Here is a 20410-nt window from a genome sequence, read left to right as displayed (position 1 = left end):
AACCATGAGAATTTCAAACGCATCCGCATCAATGAAAAATCGTGTGGTCTGCCATGAATGACATGGTTCAGCACACTATGGAAAGCACAAAGTGTCCGACCTAACGGCCGTCTCTGTACTCCTCCCCTGCCTGCAACCGGCAAATCTCGCCAGCCAGTAGCAGGCTAATGTAGTTTATCTCGATCAAGCCTCTTGTGTATTTAAGCCCTTATGTTAGCCAAGCCATGCCAAGCCTTAGTTTTGTGTTTATTTTATGTTTGATCATGTAAATGGAAATAAAGCTGCACTTTCAAGCTTGCCTTCATTGGACTTGATTACACCTGCAGGCAGCACGTGAACAACACCTAATTGTTTTTTTGTTTTTTTTTGCTCTAACGGGCACATACACGCAAAATTACGTCACAATGCCCTTCTCGCCAAGTATCTTCGTAAACACAGTCGCTTATGTCTTAAGACGTAAACAATTGAGAAAGAAAAGAGATGCGTGTAGATCCATGCATTAGGTCTTAAAGTGACAGCAGCCTATAAACCTGCCCTAACAAAAGATTACTGCAGTTTTTACATACAGAAAACTGCAGTTTTTTGGACACGAAAAAATGCAATATTGCAGTATAGCTGCAATACAACTGCAGTTTTACTGCTGTTGAACTTCAGTGTACTGCTGTTGTACTGTGATGATACTGCAAATCTATGGTTGTACTTAATTATACTGCAGTTATACAACTTCGTACTGCAGTTTTACTGCCGTTGTATTTCAATATACTGCATTTCTTTTTTGTAAGGGTGCTGCCGTTTGTCATTAATGTTAATCAAACAACAAAAGAAAAATACAATCACTTTTGTAGCTTTAACAGTTAATTATATTTAATTTATACAGTACAGAGTTTGCAGTGTTATTTTCCATAATTCAATTTCTGTCAGTCTTTACCTGAAAAACACACTGTTTGTTCTATTGTATTTAACTATATGCTTGTAATTTGTTTTTCTATGCAGATTCACTCCCCTACAAAATCACCCCAATCATTCTAGAATGAATATAATTCTTTCCAAATAGAGTTTTTCAAGTCAAGTTTTCATATTGCAATATATATCGCAGAAAATGTCAGGCTTTTCCAATATCATGCAGCCCTAGTTAACGTCATTGCACAGGAATCTATGGCCACTTGTGATTGCAAGCAAGTAAGTGTTTTGAAAACATCCAAATAAAACCGTAGTTTAGACAAAACATTATGAAATCATTTACTTAGAGTTTGTGATGCAGCTATGGTGCAATGGTGTATAACTATTTGTCTGTGTTTAGCTCTGGAGGCAGTCGTGTGCAAATATGTTTGCCTGGGTGATATCATAGATCCCGCAATATTAAAATTAGCCATTTTTGGAGCTTGATTAAATAAATTATTTGTTTATGAGGAGGTCATTTTAAACCATGAAACTTGCATGATGTTTTAAAGGTCCCGTTCTTCGTGATCCCATGTTTCAAACTTTAGTCAGTGTGTAATGTTGTTGTTAGAGTATAAATAAAATCTGTAAAATTTTAAAGCTCAAAGTTCAATGCCAAGCGAGATATTTTATTTAACAGAAGTCGCCTACATCGAACGGCCAGTTTGGACTACATCCCTCTACTTCCTTCTTTAATGACGTCACTAAAACAGTTTTTTTGACTAATCTCCACCCACAGGAATACACAAGAGTTGCGTTTGTAGAGTGTGTTTGTCGCCATGTCGTTGAAACGCTGTTATTTTCATCCCGCAGTCCAATCACCGGGTCTGATTCCGGCTCAAATTGATAGGGTAAAATTAAAGACATGTTTACAATAACACTGAGCGCATGCATCTCCACGTTATGGTAAGAGGCGTGACCTTTCCGGGCAAGGAGCGCTAAAGGTGCGTTCACGCGGCCTCGTAATTCCTGTTGTTACGAGATTCCTGCTTGTAAAAAGCGTTCACGTCCTCGTAGAGCTCGTAATTACAGCTTGTAAGTTGGGAGTTTTCTGAAAGCTCCCACATGTACCACGTGGCCGCTGTACCACCTGACCGCTGTAGATCGATTTATTAGGCGTTGAGAGTGGTGCCATGGAAACGCATAATTCCCAGTCCAAGGACCAAAAGGACGTGAACAGCTCTGAATATAACGTCACGTGTTGTCATTTCAAGATTCCGGTAAATACAAGGTGATGTGAATGCAGCTTAAGCTGCTGTCGAATCACAACACAGGAACCGCTGGCACAATCAGAACTCATTACGTATTTCTGAAGGAGGGACTTCATAGAACAAGGAAGTCATCAGCCCGTTTTTATGACAGTGGAAACAGCGGTATACAGATAAGTAAATTATGTGAAAAATACTGTGTTTTTTTACACGCGAAACATGAACACATGTTATATTGCACACTATAAACACAATCAAAGCTTCAAAAAACCACGAAAAACGGGACCTTTAATGTTACAAAGGTCTTTTATATGTAGTATTAATCCAGCTTTTTCTAGTTTTCTCAGACCACATGGTTTAAAGTCTGTATCTGTCGCACAAGTAGTGCTGGATGAGTTACTCATCGAAATGTAGTGATGCTTACCTTAGCCAGCACCACCATTATCCAACATGTTTTGTAGATGGGTCATATTCATAAACAAACTATGAATATATTGGGGCAGTCGTGGCCTAATGGATAGAAAGTCGGACTTGTAACCCAAAGGTCATGGGTTCGAGTCTCAGGTCCGGCAGGGATTGTCGGTGAGGGGAGTGAATGTCCAGTGTTCTCCCCACCCTCAATACCACGACTGAGGTGAGACCCTTGAGCAAGGCACTGTACCCCCAACTGCTCCCCGGGCGCCGCAGCAATGGCTGCCCACTGCTCCGGGTGTGTGTTCATGGTGTGTGTGTGCACTTGGATGGGTTAAATGCAGAGCACAAATTCTGAGTATGGGTCACCATACTTGGCCACATGTCACTTCACTATGTCAAAATAAATCCCTTCATTTATTCCACAGATGTTTAATTTGGTGAAAATAAACCAAGAGTTTTGTTACGGAGTGTTATGTTCACAAAGTTTTAAAACCTGTTGGAAAAGGACAGTCACTATGGATCAGACTCCAGACTTATGTACCATGTTATAGGGTTCATTCTTGTTTTCTTCATTAGATCTTGTTCAAAATGATTCAGTAATATCATATCCAATTCAGTATGTCTGTTTAGCCATTGAGTGCAACTTAATTGTCTACCTAGAGTCTAAATCCTGATTCTTTTTCTTTTTTTTTAGTCTTGGGACATTTTCTTCAGGAATGCTAATGCTGGTGCTCCTCCAGGTACAGCCTACCAGAGTCCTCCTCCACTGGGAGTGAGTCTAGCCGGGCTTACTCAGGCCCAGTCTCTGGTGGGGGCCCAGCCGAATGTGGAGAAACTGGTGGAAGACCATTTGGCAGTCCAGTCCCTCATCAGGGCCTATCAGGTACACAGAAATTTGAAAAACCCTGTGTATTTTTTTCTTTAAAAATATTGGCTTGAAATTGATATTTCAGTGCTGCCTTTAATGAGTTTGCAGCTTGAACCTTTAACAAGGTAAGAGATCTATGCATTTAGTGTTCATTTTGAATAAAAAATTTAAATCAAAATGGATTCTTTTGACGCTATTTGAGGTCACAGGAGAATATTCACTAAGCAGATTGTAGGGGTCGACCGATTTTTGAGTTTGCTGATAACAATAACTGGAAGATCTGGCAAATAACTGATTGATCAGTCGATAGTTTCTGAAATCAGTAATACGAATGAAAACTTTAAACTTTAATACAAAATGAACAATAATGACTTAAATGTTTAGAATTTTGAAAAGCTGTGTTTCACACAGTTTTTTTTTTATTTTTATTAACAATTGAAATATAAAAATGATGTACCTTTTAAAGGAGATGAGAAAAATAATTTAAGAAATAAAATAATATTAGAAATAAATTAATAAAATAATTATTCTGTGTGTATTTGACCATTCAAACGCAATGAGCCGTGAAGAAAAAAACTTGTAGTACTACTTAGCCCCTTTCAACCCCAGAAAATAAAAGCTTGCTGGATCTGCATAAATCATAAGTGATTTTTTTCCTTTTTTTTCTTTTCTTTTCAAAAAGGCAAATTAATTAATCCTTGACTTTGATTTATTGCACCACATAAAGTGAACTACAGGGATATTCAATTAGCTTCATTAGAGGGCTGGATTATCAAATCAAAAAAGTTGAGGTGGGCTGGGGGGAGGGGTCTTATTGGTAAGAATTATTTTATTTATAATTATCATAGGCTTAAATGAAAATATTCTGACAGTGACCACAGGTAAAACCATGCATTGCGACCGACTACCACTGTCAAATGATATATATCGGATTCAGCAACTATCAGCATTCATTTTACCTGATAATGAGAGTTCCATAAAGCAACTATCGGTGCCAGTTAATCTGTAAAATTGATGTATCGGTCGACCTCTAGCAAATAGTCCCATTTGGTTTCAAATACCAAATTTTGCAATTCTTGGTTTTGATTGCATTGTTTTGCATCTTACATTTGTGACACTGTGGAAGAATGGGCTCGATTTCACAGTCTTGGGATCTGCTTGGTGAACTCCTCATGTCTTGTGACTGTGTTGCCTTGTTTCCAGGTAATGGGGCATCACAATGCAAACCTTGACCCACTTGGCATCAGTTGTGTAAATTTTGACGAGACCCCAGTAGCTACTGGGTTCCAGCATGTTGGTGAGAAATGTTTTCTGTCTTCCACAGCTCAACAGACCAATATTAATGAGCCTGTTTTGTGTGATTGTCACTTTCCCCTTCCCTTTATCTGTCCCTCTTTCTCCCATTTCACACTTTCTCCTGTTTTTCAACTCTTATACCTCATCCCCCTCTGCACCCGACACTTAATTTCATCTTCGACACTTCCTACATCATGTCAATCTTCTTGTTCTCTTGCTACACTTCCTCTTCTATCCCTTCTTTCTCCCCCTTCTCTATCTTTTCCTTGTGGGTGGTTTTGCGTTCGGCTCCCATGCTTGTGGGGGGACCTCTTGTCTCCTGTAGATACGTGGTCACCATGTGGCTCAGCTGGACCCTCTTGGGATTATGGATGCTGATCTGGATTCATGTGTTCCCACCGACATTATTACATCATCGGATAAACTCGGTGAGGAATTATGAATGTCCTCCAAACCATAAATGGTTAAAACTGCTTTCCATGACAGTTGGTGATTTGAATTTGAATTCCAATTTCATCTTCATAATTTATTCAAAATTATGGGTAGTGTGTTAAACTTTTCTGGAATGCAGTTTTAGACTTTTTTTTTTACTGATTGTTGTGATTCTGGATTTGCTGTGATGAAGGGCAGTAGCACTGTATTTGGCTTTCACAAAAGTGTGAAGCCTGTCCATCAATCTAAACTTGGCTTCTCTGCCCCTTTCCGTACAGTATCATGCTTGAGGTGGCTGGAAGTCTTGAAAGACGTGCTTTGCCCCATTCAACTTACATGATCGGTCTTTGTAGAGACTTGGCTTGCTCATGCGTTTTGAACTTGCAGTTACATGCACACTACTTTCTATTTTCTGCACACTGTTTGGTAACCATAGCAACATTATCAAAGATGGCAATGTCCATTACACCGAAAATTTTTATCACAATTGACAGCACATTATTCAGTCCAATAAAGGTGGGAGTTCATCCATCAGATATTTCAAATAACCAGTAACAGTTTTAAATGCTTTGTAACCAAGTGTAGAGAGTGCATTTGAGGTGTGCTCTCCATGGTTCTGGTGGATCTTTTTCTGTCTCTGTAAGTAAACTAAACCACTTATGATTATCACAGAACTTAAATTAACATTATTATACCATTCAGCTGGCACGTGCACCGATAGACCCCAAGTGGTGCTCAAGGACCTGCCCTTTTGGCTTCTGACTAGATACGTGCCTTTTTTGCAAGAGTTTTTTTATCTTAAATTTTATTTTTTGTTTTGTTAATATTGGCCTGTAGCATCAATTCTCAAGTAATTCTCTAGCAGGTTCTTGACAATTTATTCTTAATAATTCTGCGAGAACGCAAAAGCATGTCTGTGCATGGCCCTGTCATTTAATGCGGAACCTCACTGGACAGTTGTCGCCCACGTCAAATAATGCCTCTCACATTATTTGACATGGACAACAACAGTCCAGTGTGTTTTTGTTCATACAGCAGGAGTTTGGCGAGAATGCAGTTGTAAGATTTCCTAAAAATTTGCGGGTGTTAGTTAGGTTATAGAATGTGGCTGTGACACTCATACAAAAAAACTAAATGGATGAACACAACCGTATTAAGCACAAAATATAGGACTGATAACCTTATTCTTTTGCTGTGTGAGCACAGCCTATATCCTGCCATTAGTTACTATATAGTGTTAAGTATGATTTACTTAACACTGAGATTTGAGCATTCGGATTTAGAAATTATTTGAAATTACATGACACCTAGGACCTGAAAGTACACTGAACAGACTGTTTCTGTCCAAACTTACATTTCTTTTGTGTCAAATGAAATTTGGGACACATTCAGACTTATAAAACAAGCAGTCCTGGCTTTTGATTGGTCGATAAGAATTCTAGTCACTCTAAAGTCTATGAGACCGTAACAGATAAAACACCTGTTCACCATATCGTTATTGTTTTTGTTGCATAGCAACATTCTATAATGGCAGGGGCATTATCTTTTAGTTGAAATATTATTTCGTTGAATGAATTTGCTTAAAGGGGTCATGAATTGAGAAATCAAACTTTCCTTGAACTTTTGACATATAACTATAAAAAAATCCTGTAAGTTTCAGAATTCAAATCTTTCTTGTTAGTCCAAAAACAGCTTTTACTGAAACCAAGCTGCCAAACCGACTCATTTCGGATTTTGTCTCAGTATGACGTCATAGTGTGATGAAAGACCTAACACCTACTTCTTTATCATTGCCTCTTTATCCCCGCCTACCAATCTGTGCATGTAGTAGGAGGTCAGGTCAAATCCCCTTATTTATATAGCGCTTTATACAATACATATTGTTTCAAAGCAGCTTTACGGTGATAAACAGGAAAATAACGATTCAATGATGCAAACAGAATTCAATTCTGCCATGAAGCAGCCCTAAAAAGACAATAGTATATAGCAGGGCTTTACAGTGTGACCATTTCGCTCGCATTTGCACCTAAAAAATAACTGCATGCGAGTGTGAAGAAATATTTAGGCGCATCGGTGTGAGTAACCCGATCGATTCTCATGAATAGAACTATAATACAATCGGAACAAAAAGTACAACTTCCAAAATGCATCTACACTGAACAACAGTTATGTTTCGTACTGCAATCGGCTGCTTTTCATGCCTTCATTCAAAGACTTTGCTTCAGTCAGCAGAGCAAGTGCAAAAGACATGCACGACAGACTACATTTTGCTTTGCAACCAAATCATCTATCATCTTGTCATTCAGAGACATGAGGCGAAAAGGAGCGAAGTGAGGTGAAATCTGACTCCTGCTGCTGATCTGTGCTGCGACTCTCGTTTGGCTTACGCTGAATTGAGCAGACACATTCAGTTTTTAACTGTATCTGTTCTCTAACAAACTAAATTATTTTCATTACTATAAAAAAATCAAAACGACGGTGGGTAGCGGTGCCACGGTCACAGTGGGCAAGTGAAGTATTCAAGTGATGTAACCGGTGTTGCGGCTGAACACTGGTAACACCGTAAATCTCAGTAAGCCTAATATGTAAGTTAAGTAATATCACACGAGTATACTCCTGTTTCTCTGAGTATTGGCATGATTGTAAATGTGATATTTACTGATCTTATTGAAGTCCAATAAACAAGTTGATATTAAGTGATTTAACACTTGACACAATAATGTCTGTTTTTGCTCCATTTCATGAAAATAGTTTCAAACAAATATCACCCTGTAATGTGAAAGTTAATGTCTGTTATTGATCAGAAAGTGCTTCTAAATTTTTGACTGTGCTCCCAAATTTTATTTATTAGGAGCACAAGTTAAAGAAAAGTGTTAGCATAGAGCCCTGTATAGGGATGGGCATTTTTGCCAATTTCTTATTTTGATCATTGATAGGTCTCAAAAAAACGAGCACTCAGGGGGCGTGGTGTGTGTAGTGGGCGTGGCGGGTCCATCATGGAGATAACAAAAATATTTTAAGACTGTTACGAAAATTAATGTTGACCAATAAAAATATGACATGAAAACATGAACATATGACTAGAAAAAATAACACTGCTAGATGATGCTTCTATGTTACTGATTACAACTTCTGCACAAAAGGACACGAATGCGCACGTGAACTTGACCGTGCTAGTTTGAAAGGGTAACTCCTATTGTGGGTGCGATCTACCAGTAACAACAACGCTGATACATGGGAAACTAAAGCATGAAAAATTCCCAACATTCTATTACAATCTTGTTCTCGTATTGCTGTCTATATTGCAGATTGGTGCTGCTTGCATGATCAAAGTGATTTGTCATCACTGCACAACTTTAAATAAAACAGGTCTACTGTTATAAAATATATATGATGAGAACAAAATAACATTGCTGCATTATTAATAATATCAATGTTTTTGGAAAAGAAATATCTGAAAGGAATATATGAATATGTATCAAATAACCCAATTACAGTCAATAAGGGTATTGCATTTGAGCTGAAATTGAAGAGTGAATGAACAGGTCAGTAAACTGCAGCACTTTAGCTGGTTAATAAACTCAACCAAACATGTCCTATATGAGATTAATCAGATATAGACAACATAAAAGTAATCTGACAACTTACATCTGCACAAAAGGACGTGAATGCGCACGTGAACTTGACTGTGCTAGTCTGATAATGTTTAACTCATGTTAGTGGACGTGCTCTTCAGCGCGCTGATACACAGGCAACTAAAGCCGCGCACACACTTAACGATCGTAAGGCCGATTATGAATGTAAATTGATACTTATGACTGATCGCGCTCAAACGCGTCCAGTCAGAGCCAGTTGCGTTCAGTCTGCGATTACAGTAGGTGTTCAAATTCCATGTGAAAGTATATAAATCTGCTTCAGTCGCAGGAAACAATCGCTGTATGTTGATCACAGTCTTAGAATGTTTTAGCTAGTCGTTAAATGTGTGCCCGGCTTAAAGCACAGAGAATTTACAACATGTTAATGTTATGTATATAACAGATTGGCACTGCACATCTTGCACTTAACTGTATTTCATGATCAAAGTGATTCTAGGCATCACTGCATGCTTTCAAATCCAGTTTCACTTTATTTCACCAGTCTGGAAGGCATGCTGTCTACCACTAACAAATCAGACCTCAGATACCACCCAAAGTGCTGCAATTACCAATCAGAAAAAAAGAGAAATATATTTTTTTTTAAAAGTCAGGGCAATCATAATTTTTATGATCGATCGTCACTGTCACGTTCAAGTACTCGAGAACTCGTGCCCATCACTAACAGTAAACAGTCATTATTCAGTTGAAATCAGTTCAGTGTTGATTCATTTCAGTTCAGTAACTGTGTAAAGTACATCAATTATGAAATTAGTTCAATTCAGCTGTAAAACAGCTCTACAGAAAACAGTGATGTCATCATCCAGCTAAGTTGGGTTCTCATCCAATAGTGTCAGTGCAGTCAAATTAGTAATATTGCTGAATATTAAGTGTCCCCAACTAAGCAAGCCAGAGGTGACAGTGGCAAGGACTCCATCAGGTGACATGGAAAAAAACCTTTGGAGAAACCAGGCTCAGTGCATTCAAAATATTTCTTCCAGTTCCTTCTGCTTGAAGATCGAAATTCATCACACTGGTATATGGAGATGAAGCTGGCCATAGGGGTTTGTGCAGAGGGCTTGTGTGGTTGTGTGTTTTTTTTTTTTTTTTTTTTTTGCGCTGAAGATCTGTGCCAATGGCTGTCGCGTTGGCAAGGTCTATCCGGGGGGATAGTTCTAGTAGACACAGTCTCTGCTGACATTCAGGGCTGCGATGAGGTTGTGTCTAGGTGCAGGTCCACCACCTGATCTGAATATGACCTGGATCAGGCTGACTACGGTAACCTTGGGATAAGGATGAGACAGACTGACTAATATTAGCGTAGATGCCATTCTTCTTGCGATGTAACATGTACATCTGTGGCCGTATTCACAAAACATCTTAAGGTTAAAAGACTTAAAAATAATGGGCGTGTCAGTTCTAATTTTAGGAGCCCTACATTTTTGCTCATTTTAGCGTTAAAACTAGCTCCTAAATCTGTGAAACGTTAGGAGTAGTCAAGAGGACTCCTAAGTCACTAAGACCAAATCACAAACAGTCCTATTCCACCCAAAGAGTACACCATTGATGCAATAGTGATAGATTCTTAGGTGCTGAACTTTTTCTTCATAAATGCAATACATTTTGATTTATAAATTTGAATCTATGATGAGACACCAAAAATAAATCTTTAACTAATAAATAAATAATGTGTGATTACCTGTGGCAGAGTTCACACTTACAAATGATTGAATAGAGGTAAACAAATATATATAATAAGCGTATTTGGTGTGCTGTCCAAGGGGATCGAGGGCTCCGAGCTTGGAATTTAGCCCAAACCCAGAGGACTCCTCCCCCATCAGCCAATCACTCCATAGCAACGAGGACAACCCCGCCCTTACTCTTAGCTTAAGACTTCTCTCTGTTCCTTAGTAAAAGTTTGTCACAGCAGCTTTGTGAATAGGTTTTAAGAGAAGACTCTTATTTAAGAACTTTTACTGCTATTTAGGAGAACTCTTAGTGGTAAGATAAAATATTTTGTGAATACAGCCCCTGGTGTTATGGGAAGTACTGACCTAATTTATGCAGCCTAACAATCCTTTTAACAGATTTAAATCATAGAAACGTGATCATGTGTTATGTGTACGCCAGGTTAAAGACGTGTTTTTAGATTTAAACTGACAGAGTGTCTACTTCCTAAACAAGGCTAGAAACACCAGAGTTTGGGTGATAAATAGGTAAAGGATCAACTGCATGCAGTCGATTTTGATATTCTAGGTATTATCAACTGTAGGGTTGGGTACCGTTCACATTTGAATCTGTACCAGTATCTGTACCTGAAATTCGGTAAAAATTTTTCAGTACTTAATAACAAAAACATTTATTTCAGTGAAAAAAAAAAAGAAAAAAGAAAAAAAGAAAGGAAAAAAAAAAAACAAGTCCAAACCTCTCAATTTCAACTTTTTTTTTTATTTATTTTGAAATTCTACACACTAGACAAAATAAACTATTATGTGTGAGCTGTAGTATGCATGAGGACGCATTACAAATGCCACAAAAGACTGTTTCTCGTGCTGTTCTTCACCTCTGCTGTTTAGCGTTGCATTCAGACGTGCTGTGAGTGTATGCTTCCTTAGCACAGTAGCACAAAAGTGTTGTTTCATTTTCCCCACGATGCTGTCAGAGCTGGAGTTTTACTAACAACACATAGAAAATATGACTGTGACAATATTTAGTATTCATGGATCATAGATCATATACGGACTGGACTAAGCGCGTTTTTATGGACCTATTGCAAATAGCGTTGTCTCAGTCTGCATCTAGTTTTGTGAAATGTAACCACACTTCAGAACATTTAGCCATTGCCCTGTGTGTTGTTTGAACAAGTTGCTAGGGTTGACTCTCTATTTCTCTCTCTTTCTCTAACGTACCTTAATCTCGTGCCCAGATGCGTTCTCGGGTACTGAAATTTGGCACTGATTGATTTAATGTGAATACTCGGTAGTACCGATGTAATTCGGTCGGTGCAATTAAAAGTACTAAGTTCGGTACCCAACCCTAATCAAATGGCCAGAATTTTGAGACCGCAATAGACGCGACTATAAAGTGTAAAGTGCCTGGCTCAAGTACTGTGGACATTTTAAATCAAGATTTTAAAATGTATGCAATGTTTATTAGGGAGCCACTGCAGTGTTGACAGAACTGGGCTAATATGGTCATATTTCCTGGTTTTAATAAGAACTCTAGCTGCTGCAATTTGGACCAGCTGGACAGTTTGTTTATTAACCGTGCAGAGCAACCACCCAGTAGAGCATTACAATAATATAGCCTTGACGTCATGAACTAACTTTTTTGCATTTGTCATTGAGAACATGTCATAATTAAGATATGATGTTTAAGATGAAAAACGTGGTCTTACAGATGCTAGAAATGTGGCTTTCAAATGAAAGATTGGTATCAAAGAGCACACCCATTGTTTCTTACTGATTACGAAGACTTGACAGAGAAACGTCCAAAATTTAAGTTTTATTTCTCATTAATCTATCTACTGTATTAAATAAATGCCCAGGGTTGTGTTTGTTCTCTTCTAAGTGGATCGAAAAGTAGATCTAGCAGATCTAGCTGTTTTTAAGGCCTTTCTGTATTCAGTCACACTGTCTTTTCACGAAATGCAAAAAACCTCTAATTTTGTTTTCTTCCAGCTGTGCTCCATTTTTTGGGCTGCTGTCTTGAGGAAATGAGTGACCTCAGTTATACCACGGTGTCTGACTATTTTCCTTAATCTTCTTTAAAGGATCAGTTCACTTTACAATGAAAATTACCCCAAGCTTTACTCACCCTCAAGCTATCCTAGGTGTATTTGACTTTCTTCTTTCTGATGAACACAATCAGAGTTCTATTAATAAATATCCTGACACATCCAAGCTTTATAATGGCAGTGAACGGGACCAACGAGTATAAAGCTCAAGAAAGTGCATCCATCCATCATATACATACGCCACGCGGCTCCGTGGGGTTAAAAAGGGCCTCCTGAAACGAAGCGTTTGAGTAAGAAAAATATCCATATTTAAAAAGTTATAAAGTAAAATATCTAGCTTCCACCGACCGCCTTCCGTATTCAACTTATGAAGAAAGTGTAACGCCTCTCGCAGTTCAAAACACTTACGCTACGTCCTACAGCTTCCATATTCAACTTACGAAAAAAGCGTTGTTTTTTTTTGTTTTGTTTTTCGTAAGTTGAATACGGAAGGCGGTCTGGCGGACTTTTGTCTGTTGTTGTTCTTCTAAGCTATATGCTGAAGAGTTAAATCTGATCAGGAAGATTTATAAAACAGTCTTTGAAAATTATTTTAATATGCAAAACTGTTACCAAATCATACCTCAGAGTCAAAAAATTTTAAAATGCAGTTTATGACCCCTTTAAATATTTGTTTCCCTAATATTTTAAATATGCGGTAAACAGTTTCAAGAGCTTAAAGAGTTAGTTCACCCAAAATAATGTAATTTATTACTCACCCTCATGCCATTCCACACCCGTAAGACCTTCGTTCATCTTCGGAACACAAATTAAGATATTTTTGTTGAAATCCGATGGCTCAGTGAGGCCTCCATAGCCAGCAATGACATTTCCTCTCTCAAGATCCATTAATGTACTAAAAACATATTTAAATCAGTTCATGTGAGTACAGTGGTTCAATATTAATATTATAAAGCAATGAGAGTATTTTTGGTGCACCAAAATACAAACAAAATAACGGCTTGTATAGTGATGGCTGATTTCAAAACACTGCTTCAGGAAGCTTCGGAGTGTTATGATTCTCCGGATCGCATTTCAAACCGCCAAACTGCTGAACTCACGTGACTTTGGCCCTCCGAACCACTGATTCATAATGCTTCAAAAAAAACAAAACAAAGCATTTAAAATTAAATTATATAATCCTTCAACATTTCAAAGACAAGGACAAAGACCGAAAGGGTCTAGGCTGAAGTCTGAACTTATTATGCCTAGCCCTCTTACCATAGAACAATATATCAAGAAGAAAACAAAGTCATACATACAATACTTTACATTACCAAAAACAGAAGTTAAAGCAGAATTAAATAAGGTTAATCATCTTCCCATTAGTTCACACCTTTATAATAATAATAATCCTATTAATGAATCATTTATTTATTTATTTATTTTATAATTCTAATCCCTTATATTTTTCAATGACACTAGAATTGTACATTTTTTAAAATACTTTTACTGTATAACACCCTTTTAATTTATCATCTAGACTATTCCACAAATTTACCCCTCTAACAGTAATACATTTACTTTTTTTATTTGTTCTCGCATTGTTTTTTGAAAAATACCTATTCCTCTGAGGTTATACTGACTCTCTCTGAGCTTGAACATCTCCTGAAGACTGTGAGGGAGCTGATGGTTATATGCCTTGTAAATCACAACTACTGTATTTAAATCAACAAGGTCATGAATTTTCAAGGTATTTAATTTTATAAATAAAAGATTTGTTGGTGCAGAATATTTTTCCCGATTTACAATTCTAATTGCCTTCTTTTGGAGTAAATAGATTGGATTAATATTTGACTTGTAATTATTCCCCCAAATTTCTACACAATAACTAAGGTATGGCAGAATGAGAGAATTGTACAGTAATAATAATGAGTGTTGATTTACAAAGTTTTTTATTTTACACATTATAGCAATAGTTTTAGCAATTTTCATCTTTATGAAATTTATATGCATTTTCCAATTCAAATATTCATCAATATAAATACCCAAGAATTTATTGGCAGTTACCTTTTCAATTTCAATATCATTTATTTTAATTTTAACTTCTTTTTTTAATTTTCCTGTTGCCAAATATAATATATTTATATATTTTTTTTATTTAAGTTCATTGATAGTTTGTTTATATCAAACCATTTTTTTAATATCCTTAGCTCATTTTCAACAGTATTCAGGAGTTGCTCTAGATCTGTTCCTGAGCAGTAGAGGCTGGTATCGTCAGCAAACAGAATACAATCTAGATTTTGTAGGACCTCACAGACATCATTTATGTACATTATGAATAATTTAGGTCCTAATACCGAGCCTTGTGGGACTCCGTGTGTAATTATTTTTTTCCCAGAGTTTACATTATTCATTTGTACATATTGTAGCCTTTCACTTAAATAACTTTTCAGCCATGCAAGTGCAGTTCCTCTGACACCATATCTTTCCATTTTTTTCAATAGCAATGCATGGTCTATGGTGTCAAAGGCCTTACTGAGATCTATAAATTGGGGTCAGTAAGAATTGGGGTCAGTGTTGAACTCTGAGGAGGAGGGGGCGGGGGTAGGGCAAACAATATTTTGAATTTGGACTGCAGTACCCATTTCAACTACTAGCTGTCATTCTTTCATAAAGCCACTTTAACTAATGTAGTTAACTAATGTTAACTAATGAAGCTTATTGTAAAGTGTTACTGATGAATGTTGATGTAGGTATGAGTGGGTTTGAGCATGTCCTGCTGCACTTACAGAAGAGGACAGCTCACAGAAACTTTTGCGCACTGTACATTGTAACCGCATGTAGAGGAACATACAGTACATTAAAAATGTTGTCATATATTTAAAGGGTGCATGTCTCCAAAAATTATATTTTCTTTACTCTTGATGAGCAACATTTTATTAATAATAATATACATAGTACATACCTCTCAAGCCCCTTCCCCAGTCCCCACAATTTAAAGGTGCAATATGTAAGATTTTTGCAGTAAAATATCCAAAAACCACTAGGCCAGTGTTATATATTTTGTTCACTTGAGTACTTACGATAACCCAAATTTTCCAACTATTTGTAAATCGTGAGAAAATTGCAGTTTTAACCAAGGCTCCGGGACGTGTGAGGAGTCACCTGTCAATTGCGTCATGCCCGCGTTACCCTCGGTTTCCGATTTTATTTTGTAAAAACCATGGAAACACCAAAGACGCTTTAATATATTACATGTTTTAATAGGCAAAGGAACAACTGTTTGGTTATGTTTATAGTCAGAAAACTAATTGTTATATAGCTCAACATGTTTAGTCTTATTGTTTAAATCAATTTTTTTTTTTTTTTTTTTTTTTTTTTTGCGCGAGTACCATGCTTTACCATGCCTCAGAGCATAATCAGATGCAGCTTTATTTTTAGTAACAGTAATACAGAATTTTCTCCATCATAAAATACGTTTTAAAATTAATTTCATGCCATTTATCAACACAAGTCATCCAGCATTTATTAGTATGATATTCTAAAATCGATCTATCTTACTGCAGTGTGCAACAGGTGTCTCACAGCAGCCGCCGAGCAAACGCACAAAGTAATGTTATAACATAATTTTCAACACTCTCAAATGCATCTATGCAATCGCTCCAGTGGCCTCGTTCAGCTCCCACAACACTCGGTCCTTCTCTGCTTCATACTACAGTAACATTAATAATCTCATCTATGAATATGATTTCTTCCTGAGTTCTATCCCGATTGTTTCCACCGGCTGTGGTGTGAAGACCACATGTTCCAAGATTCCTACGCCTATGTTTTGAATGGGCCTCTAGCGACCTCTAGCAGACAGAAATCTTACATATCGCACCAGCAAATTACACTGAAATTTAAAAAAACAATAATAATAATAATAATTCAAAACTAAAAACAAGGTCAGAGAGAGGGCTGCGAGCTAAATTACGACTCAGGTGTGAAAACTTTATGGTAACTAATTTTTTAAGTAATGTGTTTAGCCTCCCAGGGTCTATTCTTGGCTTTGCCTGGCAGTGTGTGGGACAGTTGTGTAGGCTCAGGCTGCGATGTATATTGAGCCCTGAAGCCGTGATTATATTGCTGCAGCATTTAGGAACTGCTTGGTTTGGTGCCTGGTGTGATTTAGTGAAGGAAAGTTGTGTTTTATCTGGAATCTATAATAAGATGTGTGGTTTACCTCAGTGACCAACTCTTTACATTTAATTAGTGCAGCTATTCAGTGCTATAATTTTATGTTTGTTAGTCTCTCTCAGTGGGATTGGCTATGTGAGGTATTAGGAATCACTAACTCCCAGTGGATTTCTTTTTTTTTTTTTTTTTTTACTGCCTCTCCAGACCTTACACATGTCAAGAAGCGTCTAAGTGCTCTAACCATTGGAGGTAGGCTTTAATGATGAGAAGTTCTATGCCTCTTGGTATATAGCTTTGTTTTAGTAGTTGCAAGTAGTTTTAGCTGCTTTTTGTGTGTATTTTGCAGTGCTAGTTAGCTTTGTGGCCACTTTGGTTTATTGCATTATATTTTTCATAATTTTGAAGAATTTGTAGAATTTGAAAATAAAATCCTAAATGTTCTTTGGTATCTAAGAATGGCAGCAGTAACTAATGTTTAAATACATAAAAAAAAAAGTCTTTCTGAAAATAGATATATTATATCAGTTAATTAGAATAAAGAGACTGTGAACATAAAAATTCTAGAGAAGCTTTACTAATCCTTGTCTTGAGCACTTTGTTGAATGGCGTGTACATTTTTTCCAGGATTCTTTAAAGAAAAGTTCAAAAGAACAGCATTTAATTTGAAACAGAATTTTTTTTAAAGCTGCTGTCCGCGATTTTTGGCCCTCTAGCCGTTAATAAACAGAACTGCACGCGTCTTGCGGAGGAACATTCTAGCCGGAGCTACTTTTCTCCGTGTATGTCTATGGCGATTCACGCAGTTACTGTGATACTCTGCGGCGAGTCCTACCAGTCCGGTCTGAAATAGTCCAAATATAAACACTTATTATAAGTGTACCATAATGATTCAGGATAAGACAAAAACACGGTTTGGAAAATGGATTCATGTTGTATATTCTCATTATATAATTTTTGCAAATTTTTAACACAAAAAAAGTTGCGGACTGCAGCTTTAAATAAAAGACAATATAAAAGTCTTTACTGTCACTTTTGATCAACAAGGATTCATTAAATTGAATAAAAGTATTACTTTGTATACTGAGAACTCTAAATAGATAGACGCTTGAGCCACACCGTTTTAAACTTATTGTTTGGCATTTTAGTATGCTTTTTGTTTTGTTTATAGTCAAATAAGGTTAAGCCTTTTGGTGATAGTAATGGTGATACTTATGTAGTAATGTAATGACAAAATGTACATTTTCTGTATTTGCTGTTATGTTTTTGTTGATATATTGGTCAAATCAGATATATGAATGCTTAAAAGTTTGTTGCTTTGGAGAACTTAACTGCTTTAGAGATACTAAATGTATATCTCTATTTTTACCTTGCTTTACAGAGTCTGAATTTCACTTTGCTGAAATTTCTCAAACCTGTAATTGGGAAAAGGGTAATTGATATGCTCTAAACAGCTGTCCAAAAAAAAAAAAAAAAAAAATAGTAAGAGTGATTTATTAATGCCTGTTTTGCATAGCATTGTGTTAGCAGCTGCACTATTTCAATTAGCCAAAAAGACACAGAAGTCTTGATTCCATGGTCTGTGTCATGAGTGTGTGTGTGCCAGCACATGAGTCCATGTTTATGCTGGTGCTATGGTGAATGGCTCAGTAGTCTACATGAATACTGTCATACTTCTGTAATGTCCAGAATCCCATACAGCATGTTAAGAACTATATGGTAACTGCTGTTCCATATTTAAACGGGGAAACATAGCACTCAGAAATGTACAGAGATTACTTTTCCCTTAGTTTTATGTTTTAGCTTCATTGTTTTTAATAGAAATTTTGAATAGATTTTGATTAGTAAGTATTTGCCAAATTATACACCAAAAGACACAAAGACTAAAACTAAAATGTTTGGATAATGATTGTAGGACAATATGCCAGTCATGTTAAAAGGAAAAATGTATTTATTATTTTAAGCTTATTGTCTTTGTACATCATTTATATAATGTTGAATACCACAAACTGCAATTTCAACTAATCCCTCAGTTTATAAAACAAAGAATTTTTTTTTATAGTAGTATGCTTTCCTACCAAACAAATGGTTTGAGGGTTTAAAATCTGAAACTGTTATTTTTTGTTTGTGGAGTTTTAATTATTAATTTAAAAAAAAAAAAAAAAAAAAAAAAAAAAAACCTTTGAAAAGATCTAAATTTGGGCGAATATAAAAATAACCTTTAATGGTTATAATATTCCTTTAATGTTTTGAGATTTAAAAGATCATAGTCATAAAAGAGGCTGTTCAAAAATACTAGGATACATTAATTTCTTAATTGGATGGGATGTGTATGTGGACATTTGTGTTTGTAGTTAAGAATGCTTCTGCTCAAGGTCTGGCTTTTTGGAGAGGTTATTTTTGTGCCAAGTGTGTTTTGGTGGCTTTGCTGTCCTCTAGCTTCAGATGTGGTGAAGGGAAGCTTTATGTAGCGATTAATGACGTCTACATGTTTAATTTGGATGCTCTTGTAAAATCCCCAACACAACAACAGACACACAACTACACTTTTCTATTCACACATGCACACATACACCCCTAGAAACTAGTGATGCACCGAAATGAAAATTCTAGGCTGAAACGGCAACCAAAAATTACATTTTTATTCATTTATTTATTTATTTTAAATTATTTTAAAATATTTTTTGTATAATTGTTAATTTTAGACTTTAATTAATTTCATGAATTAATTTCATTCATTTTACTTAAATTAAAATGTTCTGAAAATGAAAATTCGTTTGAATAATCAAATAATTAATTACATTTATTTAATATTCAACACTCAAATAAAACGAAAATTTAAATTGCACACAAGGCAACTTTTTTTTTATAATGGAACTGTTTCTACTCCCAGTTTGTTGGTGAATTATAAACATTTACATGATGGCTGTAATAATTTGTTTTAAAGACTGATTTATTTAAAAATACATTAAATAATGAAGACATCACTAACAGCTTAAGTAAAAATATAATGAATATGTAATAAAGTGCATATATTTAGCAAAGTGCTCCTCCCTAGAGTTTTTTTTTTTTTTTCTAGCTAACTAACAAGATATGTACATTAAATGGCTTTCCTGAGGTAAATGAAATGTTACAGGACGTATTGTTTGCGAGCTGTTACATTGATGTCTTTTTGCCGTTGAAACACTGATTAAGAGATTACATAAGACATAATATATTAAAATAAGTCGTTCTATATCTTTCAACATACCGTCTGATGTTCATGCTTCTGCTGCTTGAACTAAATTGGCAAAATTTAGTTGAGACTTTGTTTCATATTAAAAGTAACAAAGCTTGTTGCGACAGCACAGAATAGATGCTGAACAGTCAAAATGCACCAGCAGAGAAGCTCTAATTGAACATCGCATTTTTGGTCAATGATTTCAGCTCTTCAAAACTGTTTTGCCCCGAAAATTGTTGTTTCGGCCGAAATTTTTGTTAGCCAAAATTTTGGTGCATCCCTACTAGAAACAAGTTAATTCTCTCTCCCTGCGCTCACCCTCTCTTTCTTCCTCTCTCTGTCTATCTTGCTCTCATTAGTGCTCTTATTAACACTTTGATCTATAGGTTAATCTCTCTCTTTAACATATACACTCAAATGCCTTGAGGTGCATGGCCTCACTGACAGGTCAGTTTCCATGTGTGCTGACCTATCAGTATCCCTGAACAGCCTAATGCATGTCATGTTTAA

The 20410-nt window shown here is 36.3% G+C and overlaps 1 protein-coding gene across 6 annotated transcripts in view; it reads left to right on the top strand.

Moving 5' to 3' along the window:
* ogdha (oxoglutarate dehydrogenase a) overlaps positions 1-20410 on the top strand; it is a 43558-nt gene that overhangs the window by 11013 nt on the left and 12135 nt on the right. Inside the window, exons 3-6 of one of the 6 annotated variants that reach the window (XM_048209140.1) lie at positions 3256-3444; positions 5051-5153; positions 16888-16932; positions 18062-18112. In XM_048209140.1, the coding sequence (XP_048065097.1) occupies positions 3256-3444; positions 5051-5153; positions 16888-16932; positions 18062-18112 (388 nt within the window). Of the gene's footprint in view, positions 1-3255; positions 3445-4632; positions 4727-5050; positions 5154-16887; positions 16933-18061; positions 18113-20410 lie in introns of those variants that run through there. The other 5 variants (XM_048209144.1, XM_048209141.1, XM_048209142.1 and 2 more) reach the window with 5 other exon arrangements.

Source organism: Megalobrama amblycephala, linkage group LG12 (assembly GCF_018812025.1).
Source record: "Megalobrama amblycephala isolate DHTTF-2021 linkage group LG12, ASM1881202v1, whole genome shotgun sequence".
Taxonomy (NCBI): domain Eukaryota; kingdom Metazoa; phylum Chordata; class Actinopteri; order Cypriniformes; family Xenocyprididae; genus Megalobrama; species Megalobrama amblycephala.
This window is presented reverse-complemented; position numbering and strand designations above follow the sequence as displayed.